Source organism: Phacochoerus africanus, chromosome 1 (assembly GCF_016906955.1).
Source record: "Phacochoerus africanus isolate WHEZ1 chromosome 1, ROS_Pafr_v1, whole genome shotgun sequence".
NCBI classification, from domain to species: Eukaryota; Metazoa; Chordata; class Mammalia; order Artiodactyla; family Suidae; genus Phacochoerus; species Phacochoerus africanus.
In genome coordinates this window covers 159,445,382-159,470,021 of record NC_062544.1, presented here as the reverse complement: position 1 = coordinate 159,470,021, position 24,640 = coordinate 159,445,382, and the positions used below count along the sequence as shown (strand labels likewise).

Below are 24,640 nucleotides of genomic sequence, written 5' to 3'. Positions count from 1 at the left end.
CCTTGAAACTACCGGAAGGGCCTGAGTCCAGAAAAAGAGGTTCAAGGGGATGGTTCATTTTTTTCACTGGGTAACTTGGTGGTACAGTGAGAATCATAAAATATGATCCTGCCCCCTGAAGAATGTATGTGTACACACAATTCTGCATATGATTTTGTGGAGGAGTGTGGGGTGGGAGGAGTTCAGCCACCCCACCTGTCACCCAGGGAGCCAAGGTTAATAACCACTGTCCTAGGGTCCCTGGGCTCCAGACCTTAAGGAACCCTTGTTAATCAGATACAGGAAGAAGAGAGGAAGGATCTGGGCAACTTTGCTGGTTGCTGTCTTGCAGATGAGAACCAAACAACCTGCCATTTACCTCCATGTGGTAGAAATTTTCCTTTTTACCTACAGGTATTAATTCAGTGGTTCTCAGCCTTTAGGGCGCATCAGAATCATCTGGAAACCCTGTTAAAGCACCCAGGGCTGGGCCTCACCTCAGAATTTCTAACTCTGCAGGCCTGCGATGGGTCCAGGTAATCTGCATTTCTAACAAGTTCCCAGATGGTCCCGAAGCTGCGAGTCTACAGATCAAACTTTGAGAATCGCTTACCGGATTATTTTACCTCCGTTCATCAGCCAGGGTGCGGGTCCCCTGATGGACTAGGAAACTGGTTTGCGGCAGAGTTAATGTTTTCCCATGTTGTTGCTGGGATGTACATTCCACGGAAAGCATCCATCAGCTCTTGGCTGGTAGGAACTTAGCTTTCTTTTCTTCTGTTTAAACTCTCACATTAGCATGGTAATGAGCTATCTGGCACGAAGTTGGAGCTCCAAAAAGTGAAAGTCCTGGGGCGGGGCGGGGGGCGATGAGAGGCTCCCCAGCTGACATAGAACACCCATCTTGAGAGAGAGCGCTAAGGATGACAGCCTTTACATGTTCTTGGATTTGGAGCTTTGTTTGCTGAACATGGCTGTCCACATTTTCAGAAAAATGCTAGCGTTTGAGAAGCAAACTCTTATCCAGCTTACCTTTTTTTATGTAAGAACTTCCTGTCACTGAGGAAACCACCTGCTGGCTTTCAGGATGCTTCACTGCCTGACCAGCAGTGAAGTATCTTGCAGCTGTTAACAGGTAGAGGAGCAAAGTGTAATTGCTGAGCTGAAAGCAGATGAGGTTGCCTCTGGGTGGATGTGGTTGAGCTGGTCTCGAGGCACAGTGAATCCAGGCTGAATTTCTTTCCTAAGCTGAGTTGATGTCAGGGCAGCAGTACTCAGATTTTACTGCAAATATGAATTACCTGGGGATCTTGTTAAAATGCAGATTTTTTTTTTCTTTGCTTTTGGCTTTTCAGGGCCACACCTGTGGCATATGGATGTTCCCAGGCTAGGAGTCTAATCGAAGCCGTAGCTGCCAGCCTACACCACAGCTACAGCAACGCCAGATCCGAGTCACGTCTATAACCTACACCACAGCTCATGGCAACTTCAGATCCTTAACCCACTGAGTGAGGCCAGGGATCGAACCCGCCACCTCATGATTCCTAGTCGGGTTCGTTTCTGCTGCGCCACGACAGGAACTCCCTAAAATGCTGATTTTGATTGAGTAGGTCCAGACAGTTCTCAAGAGTCTGCATTGCCAACAAGTTCCTGGGTGATGCTGAGGGTGACATCTGTGACACTTGGGAACTTTCATCCACTGCCTCTTCAGAAACATGTGGAGATGGAGGTGGAGCTTATTTTAAATAGTCCTAGTGTACCTGGGAACCTGGGCTTGCTTTAGACAGCAAAATCTTTAATCTTCAAAAGTGATAGAATTGCTAGGCCCAATACTGACTGAAAGTTTTTTCTCATTGTAACCCAGCAGGGCCCTGTGGGGCTCCTGGATCAAAAGCCTTTCTGTGTCCCCCATTTCTTGTTTTTAGGAAATAGGTCTCATTCAGCCTCCATGACCTTCCCTGAGTTCCAAGGGGCAGGTTCAGACAATCGCTGATCAGGGAAGGAAGGGGATGCAAAGACAAGGGAGAAACAGTCAAGAGGCAATAATACAGCCTTGGGGCAGGGTCTTGATCCCCTCTCAAGGGATGCACATAATAATATAGTCATCTTATAAACCTAAGAGAAAAGTTATATTCCTTATGCTTCTTTTAGAAATTAATGCTTTAAAATTGAACAGTGTAGGAGTTCCCGTTGTGGCTCAGCAGGTTAAGAACCTGACATAGTATCCATGAGGTTGTGGGTTTGATCCCTGGCTTGCTCAGTGGGTTAAAGATCTGGCGTTGCTATAGCTGTGGCTTAGGCCAGCAGCTGCAGCTCCAATTCAACCCCTAGCTTGGGAACTTCCATATACTGCACCTATGGCCCTAAAAGATAAATAAATAAATACATAAATACATAAATAAATAATTGAATAGCTTAGAGTCCTTCCTTAGAGTGGGATGGACTGGGAGTTTGGGGTTAGTAGATGCAAACTATTACATTTAGAATGGATGAGCAATGAGGTCCTACTGTACAGCACAGGGAACTATACCCAGTCTCTTGGGATAGAACAGGATGGAAGATAGTATGAGAAAAAGATATGAATATATATATATATGACTGGGTTACTATGCTGTACAGCAGAAATTGGCACAACACTTTAAATCAATTTAAAAACAAACGAGATGGCAGCATTCTGGAGGTCAATGGGAGAGTTTAACAAGGAAGAGGGAACAACTGTGTCAACCCTGTGAAAAGATCAAGTATGAGAAGACTGGGAAACACCATTGGATTTAGCAAGATGGAAGCCATCGCGGACCCTGAGAAGAGGGTGGTGACAAAGCGATGGGCAAATGCCTATTTGGAACAGTTCAAAGAGAAGGAATGAGAGGAATTCATAATGGCAAGTATGGAGTATCCCTTTCTCCACAAAAAGACAACACAGAAGCACGTGGTATCTGGCAGAGGAGGGGGCTCATCTTGTTTAAGATGGGAAATGTCCAGGGGAGAGAGAACTGAGGACATGGGGTGGGGGTGGAGCGGGGTGAAGCAGCAGAGTAAGGTCTAGGCGGGCTCTAGTGCCCAAGAGGAGAGCCTGGCTTTAGCCAGGACTGTGGGTGGTACATACAGAGCAGCCAAGGAGGCAGAGGGCGTGGGTGCAGATGCTGGTGGGTGGGTGGAGCCAGTAGAAGGAGTCTGGAAATAGTGTTCAGCCAGCTTCAACTTGCTCAGGAAAGGAGGAGGCATTAGCTGAGAGTGAGGGAGACTTGACACACAGTGAGGAGAAGGTGCTATGACGCTGACGCTGGAGGACAGAGAGATTTGGAGATGCTGGCCTTGAAGATGGGATGATGTGGCCACAAGTCATGGAAGGCCAGCAACTACTAGATGCTGAAAGGCAGCACCAGACTCTCTCCTAGAACCTGTGGAAGGAGCCCAGGCTTGCTGGCACCTTGACCCCAGCCCAGTGATACTGAGCTTGGACTTCTGGACTCTAGAACTGTGAGAAAATAAACTTGTGTTATACGCGACCAAGCTCAGGGTAATTTGTTACATCAATCACAGGAAATGAATACAGGACAAAAGGAGAACTCTCAGAAGACTCTTTTGCCCTGTTCACTTTCATATACCCAGCACCCAGCCCAATGCCTGGTGCACAGTGGGGCCCAATAAATCTGGGTGGAATGGATGGATGGCTATCTCGCCACCTCTCTGCATTCTAGTCTGGTCTTCTCTGCCCCCCACCCAGAGGGTGTAAGAAGCACCCTCTAGCCCTCAAGTTTACGTGCTTCAGCTGTCATCATCCAAAGAGGTACCAAGACACAGATTTGGCCTCTCAGTCTCTAATCCCTGGGGGAAAAAAAACCCAGTGAAGCTCATCTCAGTCAAGTACCCACCAATTTCAATCAAAAGAGACATGAAATCACAGTGTACAGAAGACTATAATCTTGCAGATGGGGGCAGGGGGCAGTGTCCATGAAAAGCACCACCAGACAATCCAATGGCAGTCCTTTACACAGAGCATCATTTCTGGGATCCTTACCATGAGCTCCCACACAGCTTAGGAGGCACATACCATTTTCCCATTCACAGGCGGGGCAGCTGAAGATCAAAGCAGGTTAAGTGGCCCAAAGGCACATGAAAGTCAGAGGTGGAGCCCAAATCCAGGGCTGTTGGACATCAGGAGGCTGTCTCTCTAAACATGGAGTTTACCTGCCTTTGTCCTCTGGCTCCGGGCAGAAAGATGTCTCCCCTTGTGGCCAGCAGTTGTCTCCTCCTTACTTTCAGTTTGCTCCACAAGAAGGTGGTGTCCTGGGCTGGACACTGACCATGTACAATGTTCTCAGCAAAATATTAGGGATATCTGAGTAGGAGGAAATGAGACAGACGACTGTTCCTCTTCTTTTCTTTATTAATGAGTTGAGATACACAAAGACTTAATAAAAGTTACATAAAAGGCTCAAGCATCATCGAGATCTTCAGGCATCACTCTCATTTCATGACAATGGCCACCTGTGTAGACAATGGCTAACACTGTAACAGAAGCTGGGCGCTCGCAGCGCTCAGTAATTCAAGTATCTTTCATTCTAAGTAAGCCCTACACGGAATGTCTAATCCAGTGGGCTGTGAATGGAGGGGATCTCTCTCTCTGGCTCCAGATTTACTGTAATGCATCTGAGGGGGCCTTTGGGTTAGAGCTGCCACATGTTAGTGGGTCACATCTCCTAGGAAAGAGAGACAGGCCACAATAGGCTACCATGCACTCTCTGAGAGAAGGTGGGCAAAGTCCTAACAAAAGCCATTCAGGTGCCCCCTGTGAGACCAAGTACAGGGGAAGTCAGTGGCCATCCCCCCAGGGTGTGGGGGTGGGGAGGATGGCTAGGATTACTTGCTGGGAAGAAAAGAAGCCCTCTAAGTGGGGGAAGGGTGGCAGAATGTTAGGAGATGGGAGAGCACAGAGTGCCAAAGGCACGGGGTGAGTGGATTTCAGGAAGGGTGTGTTCCAGCGGGTGTGAAGGTAGCACTATTCAGGTGGAAAACCAGTGGGAATACCAGAATGTCATCAAAGACACAAGTCCCATTGGGCTGCACAGTCAGTAGCATGGCCAACTGGTTTTCCAGACTGACCCTGCAGGGTAGCTGGGTACTGGGGATGCCCCTGGATGCACTCTACTCAGGCCTGTTCTCCACTCAGGCCTCAGCTGCCACTGCCACGAGGGCCCACAGTTCTCTAAAATGCAGAGAAATGTCTTATAAATGTTATTTACCCATCTTGCCTATGGGGAGAATGAGGTCATAGGAGATGAAGGCCAACCATTCAACTGGGCGTCTACAGAAGGCCACCCCTTACCCAGTTTCTCCCTCAGACATCGTGGGCCTGAAGCTGTGGGCTGAGTGCAGAAGAGATGCCCAGGAACATGGGGTAGGGCAGATGCAATGCCCTATTGGGGGAGGGTCTGGAAACAGCTGGAATCCCTTTGGCTGGCTACCTTGATGGCTAAGGGCTTCATTCCAGCGCAACTGATCTGCTCCCAACAAGGCTCCCTGCTCAGTGCTGTCAGGAGCTGTAGGCTCCGCAGTGGCAGGGGTGCCGGTGGTGGTCCATGCCTGGGAGGTTTCCAGCAGTGGATGCTGCCCCGTGTGTGGGGCTTCCTGTCCGGCTCCACCACTCCCTCCATCGCCACATACATCGCCACATCGCCATCCTTCCTTCTGCCCATCTGTCTCGCCTCTTCCTTATCTCCCGTTTACAGCTGCCACTCATCTGCACCCGAGTGCTGGGATGTGGCTCAGAGGAGCCTAAGGGTTGGAAAGAGCCTTGTCTTGTTAGTGTTTAGAAGGCCCATTAATATTATAAGATCTTGAGAAGCTCTGAAGGGCCTGATCTGGAATGCTCTTTGTCATCCTCCCTTTTAGGGCCAGAAAAAAAAGGGCTATTTAGACACATAAAGACGTTTGATTTTTTTTTTTTCCAACAAACAAATGCCCCAACTATTTTGTTCTATGGCAGAATTGTTCCTTGGCTGCCCCCTATCCACCCATACCCCTGCTGGGTGCTGGTGATCCTGCCCAGTTAGAAACTCAGCACACTCTCAAAACTAGAGAAAAATCCAGGTATCTCAATGTCCGGTTGGATATTCACTTTCCCCAGGTTTCTTTCTCCCAACGGTGGCCGGGCCAACCCGCTAGGGATGTTCTAGTTTGCTTGGTGGCCTGATTTGTAAAATAAGGTCACTAGCCCACTGTCTCATCTTTGGACTTTCTCTCGAGGATGTGGTGTTGTTCCCGCTGCCCCTCCACCCCACCCCCAGCCTGGCTCACACCAGCAGCACCTGGGAGGGAGGTGGGCATCGTCAGGGAGCTGGGGGACTGTCCCCTTGTAGAGTGAAGTGTTTAGGAGCCATGTCACCACCCCAACCCTACTTTCACCTCCAATTACATAATATAGTCAAGATCCAAGAGGTTAATAAAAATTTGTGCCAGAAAGGCAACCTAAGACTAAGTTTGCAAATGCTTTAAAGGGGTTTTGCTCATTGACTGGTCTTAAGAAGTGAGTCAGTTGACTCCAAGGGAACATGGCTTCAGGTCTTGGTGCTGTTTTAGTAAGAACAGTATTGGATCATTTTTGGTTACGATTGAGCACAGACTAGTGTTTTGGATGGCATCCACACTCGCTGACTTCGACACAGAGGACACACATGCCTGTGTCAGCGTGTTTGTATCAGAGGCACCAGACAGCCCAGGGGGTGGGAGAGAGAGAGAGAGCCCTCTCACATGGCTGTGAAGAACACAGAACGTAACCCACATCATCGGAAAAAGAAACGAGCACATTTGCAACACCAAACAGCTTACTTAATGTACACATTTCCAGGATGATGAGAAGCCCTTTTTAAAAAGTGACGTGCCAGCCTCTCCTCTGCAAAAGAAAATTCCGTTTCCTAATATCTGCATCCTCGATCACAGTAAAACCTTCCGGGTAAACACATCTCTCTTCTCTCTGATTTATAGGCCGTGACTAGGGTCTGTTTCTCCCGAGGCCTCCAGCCATAAACTTCCCATCTCTCGGTCACTCTATGGTCACACTGAGTTGAGTTTTGGCACGGCCGGGGACATTCAGTTAAAAAACGAGAACAATATTCCAGACATGTTATCAGAGGGGCCTGCCAAAGACTTGAAACTTCACCAGGCAGTGGGAGCAGACCCCTTTAATAAAATAATAATCACTAAAATAATTTAAAAATCTACCAAAGACACCCAAGCTCTGACACTGTGGACTAGGGACAAGGGCGGGTCGGGGGAGCTTGATCATGGCTTGTTTTGTATGTGGAGAAACACTTCCACATAAAACCCACACTATGTAGTTCAAAGAAACGACACAGCCACCAAGAGAGAGGGGACCCGGGTTGCATCAGCACAGGGGCTTGGAGGCTGCTCTGTTGACTGCTGCCTCCTCGCCTCAGCTGAGACATGGGGAAGCCTATGCCTTCCAGCAAAGCCAGACCCTATCTCCTCCCCACCCACCCTCCCCCTCTCCCTTCCTGTGCCAAGTCCTCGGGCCAAGGGTCATGGTTAGAAATGGTCTTCAGTGCGGTTAGGCAGTGGAGGGGTCCCGAGGGCCGGCCAGTTCCCGGTTACTGTGCCCAGGGCCTCGGGCCATCACAATATCACGCACTGCAGTTTGTGGGTGCCAGTGGCCCGGTCTCCCCGCCATTTGGTTTTCTTCTTCTTCTTCTGGCTTTTTTCTGGAATCTGTTGCCTTTTTTGAGACAAGGAAGGGCAGAATAACAACGTTAGAAGGGGCTTTGCTTCTCCCTGCCCTCTCCTCCCCTGTCCCTGTGTCTGTGGCTGGGAGGCCTGTTCTGGTTCGGGAGGGGTAGGGGGACAGGCCAGGGGGAGAGGGGCTGCTGTCCTGGACACAGGAGGAGGGTCTGGCCTGGAGAGCATCTCTAAGGCAGGGGAAGTAGGAAGGGAGAGAGGGCAGAGCAAAACTTGTCATCCTCCTGGTGACATTTCCTGATATCACGCTGTGGCTACGCTGAGTTCAATCACAAGCTATGTTATGTAGTGTTGGCCTCTATTTATGTGTTTCGTATTTTAAATAAAATGGCAGGTCAACTGAGGACAAAGCTTTTACATGTTTTCTGTTCATTTTCCCCATGTCTAAAACCTGCCCTTGGAACTAGAGGTGCGCAATCAAGAACATCACCACTTCCCGGTGTGGGAGCATCTCCTAACTGCAGGCAAATGCCCATGAGAAAACCATTCACTGCAGGCCTGCCAGCTACAGCCTAAGGGGATGGCTGCGCACCACAGACCTTGCCAGGAATGAGGAGAAAAGGAGGTTGTTGAATGTGTGCGTGTGCGTGTATATGCGTGTGTGTGCACGCACGCACCAAGGTGGGGGGAGTGGGGCTGAGAGGTGTCAGGTGGGGAAGCGTGCTGTTCCAGGCCTGCTGTTCCAGACTCTGTCACTAAGCAGCAGCCCTAGCGGTCACCACCCTAGGACGACATGCTAAATGCATGATGTCTGAGAACCACTGGTTAGGCTGCTCTGTATCTTGAAGATTTTGGCAAGAGGAAAGATGAGGGATGGTGAGACCAGCCAGCTGTCTCTGTCCTCTGAGCAGGAGATGGTTAAGGTTTGGGCCTGACCGGACAAAGGAATGTGCAGGAGACTAGGGGTGAGGACTTCAGACAATCTTTGCAGATAGACGGTGTGTTTTGGGCTGCAAAGGAGACACGTGTGCCAATGGAGCCTGGGAATCAGAATGCTGGTGGTTCAGCTGGTGCTGCAACATCCGGGCAGGGGAGAGGAGGACCTACTTATGACCGTGTTGGCAGCTTTGGTGTTGGGAGAACACGGGGGGCAGGATGGAGGCGAGACAAAGCTGGCACCTTGGGCAGGAAGGTACTTTGTTTAGCTTGTGGCTTCACTCACAGATAGTGGGGGAGGGCAAATGCAGGTGGGAAGGACAGAGATGGATGGAGGTACAAGAAACCCAACACCAGGCCCAGGGCCCAGCTGGCCCAGAGGCCCTGCTTCCAGGCCGGCGAGCCGTGCTCACCTAATTACTCTAACCAGGTCATGGAAGGCTTTGTCCACGTTGAGAGGTGGGTCCTTGGCACTGGTTTCTATGTACGGAATCTGGAAGGCAAAGCTCAACTTGGTAAAAGCGGCACTGAGCTCCACAAAGCCCTTTTGTCTAAAAATGCAAATTCTCAGAGGTCCTGAGGAGCCCTGCAAAGTCCCCACGGAACCCCAGCTCCTACAACCGAAGCCCTCAGTGGCTTCTCATTCTTTAAAATTACAAAGTTTTACTGACAGCTTTTCTGACTCCCCTCACCTCCTTTTTTTTTCCTTTCTGCTTTAGGGCTGCATCTGTGGCATATGGAAGTTCCCAGGCCAGGGGTCAAATCAGAGCTGCAGCTTCCAGCCTATGCCACAGCCACAGCAACACCAGATCCAAGCCGCACTTGTGACCTACACCACAGGGGCAATGCCAGATCTTAACCCACTGAGCAAGACCAGGGATTGAATTCACATCCTCATGGACACTGTGTCAGGTTTTTAACCTGATGAGTCACAAGTGGGAACTCCTGGACAGCTTTTCTGATTCTCTCTTGTTCTCTCATCCCAGAGATATTTAATAGTCCCCTAAAAATAGAATAAAAGTGATCTTTTTATTTATTTATTTTTGGCCATGCCTGTGGCATATGGAGGTTTCTGGGCCAGGGACTAAACCTGTGCCACAGCAGTAGCAATGCCAGATCCTTAACCTGCTGAACCACTGGGGAACTCCAAAAATGATTTTTTTAGACACTTGAGGACAAAAGATTGTTTAACTTATCAAACTGCCATAGGGTCTGATTCTACTAATTTTCCTTTCTGAGATCTATTCCGCAACCTTGGGGAATTCTGCCCCTCTTCCCAGGTCCTCCATGAGGACGTTTTTCTAGCGGGAAAGGCTGAGGTAAGGCTGGGCCCTGGGCAGGACTCTGCACCCTGGTGACGCCGCTTTGTCTGTGCACACGCCCCCCACCCCCAGCCTGCCCTGCCCAGCTCTTGCTTGATCTGCATCCAGGATCCCAGAGCTCAGCCATGTTTACAGAAAGCTTGAGCCTGCACATTTAAGGCTAAGGAGTCATCAGCCGGCTGGAAGGCAGTAGAATAACTGGAAGATGTGGCCGAGGGGACCCTGTAGGGCCAAGTCTATCCCAAGTCTCAGGCTGGCACAGGGAGAAGAACAAAAGCTCTGAAGCCCAGAACACAGCCTTCTCCTTCAACAGGGACCCCACAAGAGCAGGAGGCTCACCCCCACTCACCCAGTGAGTGGAGAGAGGATGAGCTCTGGATAACATTCACAAGCCTCCCTAGACGAGATGCAGGTAAACCAACTATGATCAGACTGAAGAACTTTGGTAGTTTTCCCAACTTTTCCCTGATTATGAAATTAAGGCATTGCATTAAAGAAAAGCACAGTAAGAAAATACAAACATGGGAGGGGCTGCTCTTTTGGAGCACATGCAAATGATTGCCCAGAACATGTCATAAAATACCTTCCCATCAGTGATCACTGTGGAAGATCAGATGTTCGCACACTGCTGTGGCTTCAAGCAGGGGTCTTACTGTAGCTGACCCAGACACAGAGGGCAGAGCACAAAGGACATGGCTCAGAACTTTGAAATATGCATTTGACACATCTTTAAGCCCCACATAATCCTGAGAGGAAACTGCCTTCCATTGTAGGCTGGTAGGTTGTAGGCTGCTCACCAAGGTGACTTCCGGCTGTTTGGCCTCCCAGGTCTCAACATCCCCATCACTCATCCTCATATTAACCCTCCAAGGTAAGCAATTCTCTCCACTTTGTCCCTGGGGAGACAGCTCAGAGTGGTGACGTACCTGCCCGAGGCCCCACAGTGGCACTGTCACTGCAGCAGCTTGGGTCGCTGCTGTGGCATGGGTTCAATCCCTGGCCTAGGAACTTCGCCATGCCATGGGCAGGACCAAAAAACATATATATCTGGACCAGAAGCGCATTCCACTTTCTCCCTGGCCTTGCATGGACAGGCAGGGGTGCTGAAAAAACCCCGTCAGAGTTTTTTCTAGGTGTGGCAAAAGCCCTCGGAGCTCCGGAGCCAGAATTCCCACAAGGCAGGACAGCGTTCTTCCCTGTGCACATCCAGCAGGGAAGCAGGAGGGCAGTTGGGGAAGGAGTCTCTTCACGTCCTGTAATCCTGCCAGCTCAGTAAGTCCCAGGATCCTGGGGCCTCAGACTTCTGCTGCCTGCCATTCCACTCACAAGTACACCTGCTGTGGTTTCTCCAGGCACCTCCACCTTCTTTCTGAGGGTCCTGCTTCTAAAGAAACGTTGATGCGCATTATCTGGGTTCTTAAGATTATAGGACTTTATAGTAACAAGACTTAAACTAAGGGAAACCCTGCAATAAATGCCTGCCCCACCAAAGGGCCAGGAAATGCCATCTTCCTGCTTGGGATGGAGGTGACCTGCCTTAGTCAGCAAAACAGGAACTTGCCTTTATTTATTTATTTATTTTGGCTATGTTTGTGGCATAGGGAAGTTCCGGGACCAGGGATCAAACCTGAGCCACAGTGATGACCTGAGCCACAGCAGTGGCAATGCTGGATCCTTAACCCACTGAGTCACTAAGAAACTCCAGAACTTGCCTTCTGAGCTCTAAATTAGGACACTAGCTCACAGGGCCATTTAGTCAAATGATAAATGAGGCAGCATCATTCACTGTGGAAGAAACCTCAGCTGAGAGATTGGAGACCTGGCTTCTAGTGGCGTGAGTGAGCACTACTCACCAGCCCTGTGGCTGCTCCTGTGTCTCACTCCCTTTTCCTTTCAGAATGGGGTGCCGCTATCCCCATGTAGCACCCTTCCCCCATCCCCACCCACCCATCCAGGACACCAGAGGGTTTTGGTAAGCGCCTTGGCATTGGCTCGCTGTATGGAGCCCGAGACTGTGGAATGGAAATGGATGTTGGCTGGTGGAGGGCAGGGGCAGGCTCCCATGTCTGAGGCCCACATCTACTGCTAAACCCGGTGGTCAGTTCTAGTCCTCACCTAGAGATTCCTGAGCACACCTGTTTTGGTCCATCACTCCATCCTCCTTGAGGCATTTTCTTTCCTTGGCTCCCAAGACCCCACCCTGGTCTTCACATGTCCCTTTTTCTGCCTTCTTCTCATCTCCCACAACCATAGCACTGAAGTGCCCCTAGCCTCAGTCCCAGGACCCCTGCCCTAACTACACCCATTCCCTTGGGTTGCATGGCTTTTTTTTCTTTTTGCATATATATACTTCTGTGTATATATATAATTATACACATGAAATTGAAGTGTAATTGACACATATTATATTAGCTTCATGTGTATAACACAATGATTTTCTATTTTTATACATTGCAAAATGATCACCACAATAACTGAGTTAACATCCATCACAATATGTAATTACAGATTTTTTTTTTTTTTTTTTTTTTGCTTTTCAGGGCCATACCTGCAGCATATGGAGGCTCCCAGGCTAGAGGTCTAATTGGAGCTGCAGCTGCCAGCCTACACCACAGACACAGCAATGCCAGATCCGAGCCGCATCTGCAACCTACACTACAGCCCACAGCAATGCCGGATCCTTAACCCACTGAGCGAGGCCAGGGATTGAACCCACAACCTCATGGTTCCTAGTTGGATTCGTTTCTGCTGTGCCATGACAGGAACTCCAATTAGAGAATTTTTTCTTTTTCTTGTGATGTGAACTTTTAAGATTTACTCTGTTTTCATGGCTTTGCATTCTATCCACATGCTGCTGATTTCCATATTTAACCTCTGGCTGGTGCATCTGATGGCTGTCTTGACACCTCCACTTGATTATTCACTCAGCTCCTCCAACTAAGGATCTAAATAAATCTCTTGGTCTTCCCTGAGTCCTCACTGCCCTAGTCCCCCTGCCCAGTTTTGGAAGCTCCGTCTTTGGGAGTTCCTCATGCCCCAAACTTGGTATCCTCCTCAAACCCTTTCTCCCTCCCCCTCCATCTAGTCCGTCGACAAATCCTGCGTGCTCTCAGAAATAGGAATCCAACCACCTCTTGCCACCTTCAGAGCACCACACTGGTTCACGTCAGCCTGCAGCCCCCCAGACCTCTCTCCACACAGCCACTGGAGGGAAGCCGTTCAGCCATGAGTCAGGCATTGTCACTCCTCACTCAAAACCTTCCCATGGTTCCCCCTTGTCCTGAGTAAAAGCCCAAAAAGCCTTAAACTCCCACTCTGACCTCACCTTCTGCTACCTGACCCTCCTATTCCTTCTGCTCTGGCCACGCTGGCCTCCTCACACCTCTTTGCTGTTTCTCAAACTCCCACCTCAGGGCCTTTGCACTGATGCTTCCTCTGCTGGAACTTTCTTTCCTCAGACATCCCAAGGACTTGCTCCCTCACCTACTGTTGGTCCTTGCCAGCAAGCACCTTCCCAGCAGGGCGCTCGCTCCCTGACCACCTCTCTGGAAAATCCCCCCTCCACCCATGCTCCCTACCCCATCTCTGATTTACTTGTCCCCACAGCACATGTCACCTTCCAACATGCTCTAATTTAATTTACGGATTACCCACAGCCTCCTGTCACTAGAGGTAAGCACCCTGAGGCAAGGCGTTCTGTGTTCCCAGCCCAGGACTGTTGCGTGAGCACGTGACTAAACTCAGGAGGCAGAGACAACAGAACTGAGTGGCAGTAGCTCCTTTCCTCCACACACAGAGCTGGGCCCACTGGGCGGGCGGAGGGAAGGGACAATGCTGTGGACTTCCCAGGAGGCTGGGACGACTTCTACACAGTGGACCAGTAAGGCCAGGGCACGGCTGTGCCAATGTGGGGGAGGGGTGGGAAGAAGTCCGGGGACCGCACCCCCATCCAGTGGACAAAGGGGCATCACAATCAACTGAAAAAAAAAAAAAAAGATCCAAAGGTGCCTGCTGATGTGAATGGGGGCCTGGGCAAGCCTCAATGTGATCACTTACACGGTGGGGACAGCAGTGTCTACCTCAGCATGGGGTTGAGGGGGTAGATGCTGGCACAGAGCCAGGCTCAGACAAGGCGGCTGATCCCAGGGTTCTGAGCAGGGCTGGGCGCTGGCTCAGAGAAGGGGACAGAAGCCAACCCTCTGCACAGCCCAACAATGTACTTGCTGTGTCAAGGCCAGGAGGTGGCCTGTCCAGGCCACTGTCAAGGGACCTGCTCCCCCCAGCGGGGCCCCTAATGACTGACAAGAGATACTTCTTCTCTGGCCTACTGTCTTCTTTCACAAAATATCCCGTGGAAAATACTCTGTGGAATCCAGCCCACTGCCTAGGGGGCCTGTGTTCCATTTGCATAGACTAGGGCTGCAGCACTGGTGGGACACTGACGTCCCTTGACACCCCGCCCCCAACACACACACACAGACACATAGACACACGACACCTACATTGTGTTTGGTCGCCATTTCTTTTCCTTGCTCCCTGGTGATTTTCCTCAAATGCATCAAATCGACCTTGTTGGCCACGAGGATCATCGGGAATGACTCCCTGGGAGATAAAGGAACCGCAGTGAGGTTTTGCTGCCCCCGCCCCTGGTGAAGGGGGTGCACCCACACCTCAGACTGACTCAGCACATAGCGCCTCCCTGTGGACTGGGGCTGACTTCAGAGTCTTTCCCTCCTCATCTCCAGGAAGAGAAAAGGGGCCTGGGGGCTGCTGGCTGCATTGGAGCTTTAGCCCAGTTGCAAGGCGAGTGGGGAGCCTTCCTGGGGACCCCCTCCCTCAGCACTGTCTAGACCAGTGGCCGGGTTCCTAGATCTGCTTCCTTCCATCTCCTGGTCCCCCTGATGTACCACCTATGCAGGACCCCACACTGCGGCCATCAGCAGTGCCTTGTGAAGAGCACCAGGGCCAGGGGCTGGCACACAGTTGCCACTCATTAAATGTCAGCTGCAAAACCAGGATGGATCCTAGGAGAGGAAGGGAAAGATCAAGAGGCATGTCTGCCTTAAAAATTCTCATTGACAGATGTGGCCAAACTTCTGTGCCAAAGTGCAGAAAATGCCAGTCTCAGAGCATCTTTGTCAGCATTGAGTGTTTTCATTAAAAAATTATAATTAGATGGGTAAAAAGGGGTACTTTATTCTTCTTCCTTGCACATCTCTGATTAGCAAGAAGGATGAATATTTTCCCATATCTGTGTCATTTATGGTTTCTCCTTAGAGATTCCTATAGTCAGGGGCTTCACCCCCATTTATCTCTTACAGCTTTATGTGTATATGTGTATATGTGTGTATGAGTGTGTATCCCTTTACCTTGAAGAGTTATTCACACTTTGCCTTTGGGATAGGTGTTAACTGGATTTTTCAAATGTATGAGATTTCTGCAAAGCTTGCTGTTTTCCTATTTGTCCTTTCACATTTGCCTCTTTGAGAGCCAGTTAACTGGAAAGACCCCTTGAGCTTAAATCAGACACTTAATTATTTAACTACTCCATATTATGCTAAGGAAAACATGAAATCTCACAGTCCAATATGATTTTTTTTTTTTTTTGCTTTTTAGGGCCACACACATGGCATATGGAGGTTCCCAGGCTAGGGGTCTAATCAGAGCTACACCTGCCGGCCTACGCCAGAGCCACAGCAATGTAGGATCCGAGCCGCATCTTCAACCTACACACAGCTCATGGCAACGCCAGATCTTTAACCCACTGGGTGAGGCCAGGGATCGAACCCGCATCCTCTGGTTCCTAGTTGGGTGCGTTAACCACGGAGCCATGAAGGGAACTCCAGTCCAATATGATTTAACCAATTACAATATATACTGAAGAAAAAATTCACTTTTTCTTTGACTATAATAAAATTTGGTTAAATTGGAGCTGAAAAACAGAGATATTACTTATGGTTCCTTGATTTATGGGTGGGGACAGTTTAGGAGAGATGGAGGGAGCTGACCCCTCTGGCCAAGTAGAAAGATCTAGGGTGGGGATTGTTGGGAGTCAGAGGTACCGAGGTCTCAGTTCAGCTCTGCCCCTTAGCCTCGGCTTTCACCTGAAGATCTGACACAGACAAACAGACAGATCCCATCCTGAGCCAGGCGTAGGGAGGTCTCTGCCCAGCCATCCTCACCTGTCCTTGACACGCAGGATGAGCTGGTGGAAACGGTCCACGTGTTCGAAGCTGGCCTTGTCCGTGACCGAGAAGACGATGAGGAAGCCGTCCCCCGTGCGCATGTACTGCTCCCGCATGGCGCTGAACTCTTCCTGCCCCGCTGTGTCCAGAACTGGGGTGGGATGAGACCATTCAGGGGCTGTCACACCCACCCTGGAGCCCCTGGGGGCCTATGGACCCCCAGGCTGCTGCTTCCCAGGGTGCCTCCATCCAGCTGTGCCCATGAGCTCCTGGGCTGTGCTGGAAGGGTCCAGCAGGGCCTCAGACACCTCAGTGCGAGGCTCTGATTCACTGGACCCACCAATTGAAACCCACAGCGCTCCCTGCAGCTTAGTCCTCTGCCTGCAGAAAAGCCTCATAAAATCAGTGACCAACTCTGCTCAAAATCCCTCTGGAGTCCCCAGACCTGGGCTTGGATCCCTGCTGCTGCCTTTATAAGCTGATTCCTGCGGAAGTCACCTGACTCTGAGCCTCTTCTTCCTCCTTCATAAAATGAACACAATGCCTCCTCTCCCGTGGAAGGAGAGTCCCCTGGACAAGCCTGACAGAAGCCAGAAGAGGCCTTTCCAGGTCAGGAAGGGTGCCCAGTCCCCCTGCAGACAGACACCAGGCAGGCCGAGGGGAAGGACTGGCTCCCTGAGAACCAGAGCCCCCACCTCCTAGGATGGGACTGCTACAGAGGTGGTGGGATGCAGGAGCCGACGGAGCTAGGGAGACAGAGGCTCGGGGGTCAATCTCAGCAAAGGCTCTTCCCCCCAATCCATCCATCCCTTCTCCCTACCCCCACCCCATAAGCCTACTCTCCTGAGATAAAATACCCTCCCAGTTGGAAGTTCCCTTGTGGTGCAGTAGGTTAGGCATCTAGCATTGCCACAGCTATGACATAGCCTGCAACGATGGCTCAGGTTCGATCCCTGGCCCTGCAACTTACACCAGAAAAAGAAAGAAAATGCTTTCCCTGTTTGAGAGAGGTCAGAGCCACAGCTGGTGTGCGGGGCAGTGTCTCCCTGTAGACCTGCAAGCCTGACCTGCTCCAGCCCCGTGGGGGTCATGAAGTCTGAATCCCTCATTAGCCTGTGAGCCCCTGCATCCCTCCCCACTCTCCCAGCTCTCTACCTCTGACCAGACCAACTTCCCCTCTCCTGGAAGCAGTGGAGAAGCTGGTTACAGATTTTGAAGCCAGATTCTGGGTTGAGTCTGGCTCCTCATTACTAGAGTATGACCCTGGGTAAGCCCATGTCTCTGTGTCTCCTCTTTCTAAAGTGAGGCTTGTCAGGGCTGTTTTGAATAATATACCCAGGTCCGTAGAGCAGTGCTGGCACAAAAAAGCCCTACAGAGGAGTTCTCGTCGTGGCTCAGTGGTTAAAGAATCCAACTAGGAACCATGAGGTTGCGGGTTCAATCCCTGGCCTCGCTCAGTGGGTTAAGGATCCGGCATTGCTGTGAGCTGTGGTGTAGGTTGCAAATGTGGTTCGGATCCCGTGTTGCTATGGCTCTGGCGTAGGCCGGTGGCTGCAGCTCCAATTCGACCCCTAGCCTGGGAACCTCCATATGCCGCAGGAGCAGCCCAAGAAATGGCAAAAAGACCAAAAAAAAAAAAAAAAAAAGAAGCCCTATGGAAGTGGCTGCTATTCACCTGTATCCTCACCTGGGGTACCCCTCCCACCTCTGGGCTTGGGACTCTTTCCTCCAAACACCCCTCCTCTCTGCTCCCCTTGCATTGACGAGCTGACTGACTCAGAATGCAGCTGCCTGGGCCCCCGTGACTCTCTGCCCCCCAGACCGATCTTTAAGGCGCTGTTCTCACTGCCCATCAACTGCTGAGGCAGGGATCCGGTCTGTCACTTACATACTAGGAGCCTGGCACAAACAGTTCTCAAATAGTAGTTGAATGAATAAATGTGAAGTCTATTCAATCTTGTTCATTCATTCATTCACACAAAAATATTTGAGTGCCTATAATGTGTCAGGCAGTGATCTAGGCACTATGGATACAGGGGGAATGAGGCAAAATTCTTGCTCTCGTGTGGTTTATAATCTAATAGGAAGACAGATAAACAAATGAGTGGATAATATAATTTCTAGTAAAGATGAGCAAATACAATATAGCCGGTTGGAGGTAACTGGCAGAAGTTGATGTCATTTTGAGTAGGGAAGGATGGCATCTCTTAGAAGAAACTTTTGAACAGTGGCTAAATAATGGGGAGCGGGCAGCCATGTGGCCTAGGGGAAGAGCTCCTGTCAGAGGGAACACAGAGGGTGGAGGTGTGCAAGTGCAGGCCCACTGGCTGGGGAAAGTGGAGGGGTGGGTGAGTGGAGGATGGGGAGGATGCAGGGGCAGGTTGTGGGGGGTGGGGCTGCTGCAAGGGGTTAAGGCTGATTTCATTCTAAGCAAGACAGGGGCCACTGCAGAGAATGGGCAAAAGAGTAACATGATCTATAGGACATTTGAAAAGTCTACTCTGATTGCGGGGAAAATTCAGACCAAACATGGAGGCAGGGGTACTAGTTAGGAGGTTATGCAACAATCCAGCAAGACATGATGGGGGCTGGACCAAGGGTGGGGTGGGGTGCAGTGGATGCTGTGAGAAGTGACCAGATTCAGGCCACTTTCTAAGACAGAGCCAATAGGAGCAGGGCATTCTGGAGCGGATGTGGGGATGAGAGAGAACGGCATTGAAGACCATGGCTATTTGGGGCCTGAGCCAAATGAATGGTGGTACCATATACTGATGGAGAAGATGGTGAAAACAGGATTGGGCGGCTCAGTTTTTGACTCACACTTCAGAACCTCTCAGACACCTATGTGGAACTTCAAGTAGGCATTTGGAGACTTGAGTCAGAAACTTAGAAGAAGGGCAAGAGATACGGATGGAGGAGTTGCTAGTGTGTGGATGGCAAGGAAAGCCATGGATGAGTATCCAGGATCCTGAAGAATCCACATCTCCTCCAGCAGACACTCTGAGATCGTGCCTGAGAAAGTGGCCTTGTCCCCAAAGCCTGTCACCCCTGCACATCTTGTGTCACCCAGCATGGCAGAGGAACAAGGCTTGGCAGACACATGAACCTGGGCTCTGCGCCACGCAGAAGAGCCCTGGTCTCCTCATGTGTGAAAGGGGGGTAGGGCTCCTGGGTCTTGAGGCTCTCTGACGTCCTAGAATTTTTTGGTCTGGAAAAAAGGAAGGGGCTAAGAAAATAGGACCTACAGATGAGGACCAATGGGGAGACTGAGGCAGTCTCCCTAATATTTTCTAGGGAGCGGGGAGGAAGCCTGCACCTTCACCCGGAGGAAGTGGTCCTAAATAAATCCCACTGAGAACTGCAATCAACAAAACAGAGGAAAACACCATGTATTTGGCTAAAGTGGGGATGTGAAGGCCTGAACCAAACAGCAGAAAAGACATTCATGTAATATTGTAATTAATATATTCACAAATTTTGAGGGTGTATATTGTCTAAAAACAAACAAACAAAAAACCCTAGGAGTTCCTGTTGTGGTGCAGTGGAACCTGGAACCATGAGGTTGTGGGTTCAATCCCTGGCCTCACTCAGTGGGTTAAGGATCTGGCATTGCCATGAGCTGTGGTGTACCTTGCAGATGAGGCTCAGATCTGGCCTTGCTGTGGCTGTGGCGTAGGCTGGCGGCTATAGCTCTGATTAGACCCCTAGCCTGGGAATCTCCATATGCTGCTGGTGCAGCCCTAAAAGGACAAAAGATAAAAACAAAACAAAAAAGCAAAAAAACAAAAAAAACCCTAGAGATTTGGGATATTCAAAAGTATAATCAGGAGTTCCCTGGTGGCCTGTGGTTAAGAATCTGGTGTTGTCACTGCTTTGGTGCCAGTTTGATCCCTGGCCTGGGAATCTCCATGGGGCGTGGCCAAAAAAAGTATAATGATTCAGAATTTTAAAAAAACAGTTCAATAGGGAGTTGAAAATCAAAATGGACCCTCTGGAAAGGAAAAGTCACTTCAGACGTTGATGGCCTTAGAAATTATATTTTCCATGTTTTCTAAAAGAATTCTTGGAGGATATACTTCAGCAAACTGAAAAATAGATCGATGAAAGAGAAAGATGAGTGGCATTTTAAACAATGGTAACAATGCTATGCAAAAGAAGCAGCAAAACCTAAGAGTTAATTTTAAATAAATACTATAACATATGCAATAATATATGTATAAAACACACACATATGTACAATTTGAAGAAAATGAGTGACAATTTAGAACTAAAATCTGTGATAGATTAATATGTGAGGGCAGGGGCTGGAAAAAAATAAGATGTCACTAAAGTTCTTGTCTTATTTGGGAAGAAACTAAAAATACTGATTACATCCAGATGTTGGCAGAAAAATATAAGTATACCCACTTATATTTTTCTATTAACAGTTAGTAGATAGACTAACCACTAGAAGTAAAACTCAAAACTCCCTAATCATTAGAGGAAAGAAAAACAGAAAAGTCAATGGGACCTATCCAAAGGAAGGCAAAAATAAACTATACAAAAGCAAGAAAGTTTAAAAAGTAGACATGAAATAAGATGGCAAAAATAAATCTATGATGAATGGGTTAAGTTCACCTAACCAAAGCAGATACTAAGTACAAAATCCATTTGTTTGCTACCATAAAAGATACATATAAAACAAAATGATACAGAATGAAAAATAAAAGGATGAAAAAGGATATGCCAACCACATGCATTCACAAAACAGAAATCAAGGCTAAGGCATCAAACAGAACAAACAAGGATATTTATAATGGGAAAAAGTACAATATCAAGAAATGCCCAATCATGAGTCATAAGCATATAAGAATGATGCCTAAAAGTATATACGTATAAAAAAGTGATTTTTTTTAAACAGTAGGAATTGACAAATCTCATAATCATTGTGGGAGAAATAAACAGTCCTCCCATAGAACAAGTGGTCCTTCACAGTAATAATACAATTCGAAGACACAATCTGAGAGAAAGGAAGAAAGAACTTTATATTCAAACCATAAATAAGTATATTAAAAAACACATGTGAAGCAGTCATAAAAACTGGCCATATATTAGGCCATAAATAAAAATTTCAACAAATTCCTGAAAGCAGAAGTCATATGGGCCATCTTTTGCCTATAATGCAATAAGATCAAAAATGAACAGATCAGAAAGAACAGAACTTGGAAATCTAAAAAATACTGTGTCCTATAACTCTCTAGTAAAAGAGAAAAGTAAAGCAGAGATGATAAACAATTTAGATTATACGACAATAAACAATAATAAAACCTTCTGGTTTGAAGCCCAAGTAGTACTTAGAGGAAAATTACAGCTTTAAATACACTTCAGAAAATAAGAAAGACTAAAAAGTAACTAAGCATTTAAATCAAGAGGATAAAAAAGAAAAGATAAAATAAAACCAAAGAAAGAAGAAATCTGGAGTTCCTGTTGTGGAACAGTGGAAACAAATCCGACCAGGAGCTATGAGGTTTCATCCCTGGCCTCGCTCAGTGGGTTAAGAATCCGGCTTTACCATGAGCTGTGGTGCAGGTTGAAGAGGTGGCTCAGATCCCACGTTGCTGCGGCTGTGGTGTGGGCTGGCAGTTGTACCTCCGATTGGACCCCTAGCCTGGGAGCCTCCATTTGCCATGGGTGTAGACCTGAAAAAGCAAAAAAAAAAAAAAAAAAAAAAAGAAGAAGAAGAAATCATCAATAAAAGCAATGGGAAGAAGGAAAAAGTAGTTGATATCTAAGAATCAAAAGCTGATTCTTTACTGTACAGCACAGGGAATTATATCCAGTCTCTTGGGATAGACCATGATGGAAGATAATATAAGAAAGGGATTGCATATATGTGTATAACTGGGCCACTTTGCTGTACAGCAGAAATTGGCACAACATCATAAATCAACTACAATTTTTTTTAAAAAAGCAGACTCTGAAAAAAAAGACCAATTTATTTTTTTGTCTTTTTGCGTTTTCTAGGGCCGCTCCCGTGGCATATGGAGGTTTCCAGAGCTGTAGCCACCGGCCTACACCAGAGCCATAGCCACTCAGGATCAGAGACGCATCTGTGACCTACACCACAGCTCATGGCAACGCCGGATTCCTAACCCACTGAACAAGGCCAGGGATCAAACTCGCAACCTCATGGTTCCTAGTCGGATTTGTTAACCACTGCGCCACAACAGGAACTCAACTCCCTGAAAAGACCAATTTAAATACGAAAAAACTTTTACTAATTCCTATTAGAGAGAGAAAAAAAAAAAAGACATCTGGAATGAGAAAAGGCCTATGAGTATGGATTATAGATAAATATTTACTTATGAGAGAAAACTATCTGCAGTTTTAACAGCAATACATTTTCAACTCTTTATGATTTAAGAAAACACAAATGAACAAAACTAGCTCAAGAAAATACACAAGGAATTCTGTCGTGTCTCAGTGGTTAACAAACCCGACCAGCATCCATGAGGATGCAGGTTTGATCCCTGGCCCTGCTCAGTGGGTTAAGGATCCAGCGTTGCCATGAGCTGTGGTGAAGATCGCAGACGTGGCTTGGATCCCGCATTGCTGTGGCTGTGGTGTAGGCCAGCAGCTGCAGCTCCAATTCCACTCCCAGCCTGGGAACTTCCATATGCCATGAGTGCGGCCCTAAAAAGACCTAAATATATATATATATATTAATATAATGCCATAATAATTATTAATAAATAATATAATCATTAATAATTAACAATATAATTAATATAATAATATTATAATATATTGAAATATTATATATATATAAAACACAAACAGTGAACAGTTACCAGTGAAATTGAAGAGACAAAACTACCCCACAAGAAGCACAAAGCTAGTCATATAATCTATAAATTGCTCCAGAGCAAGGAAATACAGGAACTTTCCAGCTCATTGTAAGAGCCTAGCATAATCCTAGTAACTACCTGGACGGAAACAACATGTGGATGCATGGTGACTGCCAGGCCCTCCCAACCTTTGAGGGACAGAAGCAGCCTGCAGGTGGGAGCTTAAGAGATCCAGTCATCCACTTGCCAAGTATTTCCTGAGCAACTTCCTGCGTGCCATCCCTCTGCTGCTTGGTACTCTGGGCGGTTAAAGAATAAGATACATCTCCCTCTCAAGCCACTCAGAGGCTAGTTGTGCTGACGCATCAAGAAAAATGACAATACAGGACAGAAAGTGATATATGCTATTGGAGATCTAGGGAAGGGGTGGGGTCCCTTCAATTTGGAGGGATGATGGAAGGTTTTAGCAAAGAGAAGACATTTCTCCTGCACTTGATGGAAGAAGAGAATCTGACCCAAAAAGACAGGGCCTAGGAAAAGGCCTTCCAGGCAGAGAAACAGCATGAGCAAGGGCCCAGGGGTTGGAAAGGAGAGAGCAGTGAGGAAGTTGCCGTGCTGGGGCAGAGGAGACCAGATGCTGGGACCTGGATCCTAAACTCAAATATTAGAACTTGGTGGGTGCTGGGAGCTAGCAAGGATTCCAAGTGGGAAGAGAGAGAGTCAGAGGAGAGTGAATTTGGCACTCAAAGAGGGAGGGGACTGAAGGAGGCACTTGTGAAGAGCGGGAGGGACCCGGGTGCACACAGAACACAGAGAAGGGGCCAAGGGGAAAGAGGAGAGTTGAGGGCACCTTGGAAATTCCCAACTTGGGGCCCCAGGAGGGCAGGTGCAACCAGGGAGGAGGTGAAGGCTGAGCTGGGTTTAATCTTGCCCAGCCCTCCACGCCACACATCCTGCAAATGCATGGTCACAGGCCCCTTGTCAGCAGCTCTGCCTCCAAGACTTCCTGGGGGAGGCTGAAGGGAACAGGCAGCTGAGCTGTAGGAAAAAATCAAGATTCTGCCCACATCCCCCATGCCTGATGTCAGGAAGGTAGGAGGACTCTTGAGACAGAAAGTGTTAGTCACTGTGAGAGGTGTTCTGCCAGTGTCCGAGTGTGTGTGTGTGTGCGTGTGTGTGTGTGTGTGTGTGTGTGTGTGTGTGTGTGTGTGTGAGAGAGAGAGAGACAGAGACAGAGACAGAGACAGAGACAGAGACAGAGGCAGCCAGGCTGGAGAAGGAAGGAGGACAGAGAAAGATTCTGGAGACAGAGAAGGCCAGTGCTGCACACTGCCTTCCGCCCTGCCCCCATCTTCCCACCCGGAGCGGGAGGGGCCCAGCAGTGTTGCTGAGGATTTTAGTGGAAACCGGGGAGCTGCCCTTGGATCTGGTAGATTCCAGAGGCCAGGCCTACATGCTGGCAGGGATGTGGCCCCAGGCAGCCGGACAGCCAGCATGGACACAGCTCCAGCCCGGGTCCCTACTAAGCCCTCTCCCCACCCTCTTCCCAAGGTCCCTCCCTCTCTGTCCTCTTCATCCTCCAGGGCAAACCCTGGCATGGGGTCTGGGAGCTCTGGTATTGACCCATAGCCCAGGGCACGGTCCCAGGTCCCAGCTCATTGGCTAAAAGCCGTCCTTGCGTTCTTCCTGGGGCTTT

At 48.7% G+C, this 24,640-nt stretch overlaps 1 protein-coding gene across 4 annotated transcripts in view; it reads right to left on the bottom strand.

The window, feature by feature from the left end:
• Positions 1-4,351: 4,351 nt before the first annotated feature.
• MRAS (muscle RAS oncogene homolog) overlaps positions 4,352-24,640 on the bottom strand; it is a 71,687-nt gene continuing 51,398 nt past the window's right edge. For all 4 annotated transcript variants that reach the window (XM_047783216.1, XM_047783207.1, XM_047783226.1 and 1 more), the window contains exons 3-6: positions 16,115-16,268; positions 14,435-14,534; positions 9,024-9,103; positions 4,352-7,714 (exon numbers count right to left, since the gene is read on the bottom strand). In XM_047783216.1, coding sequence (XP_047639172.1) covers positions 7,615-7,714; positions 9,024-9,103; positions 14,435-14,534; positions 16,115-16,268 — 434 coding nt within the window. In that variant the 3' untranslated portion in view covers positions 4,352-7,614. The remainder of the gene's footprint in view (positions 7,715-9,023; positions 9,104-14,434; positions 14,535-16,114; positions 16,269-24,640) is intronic.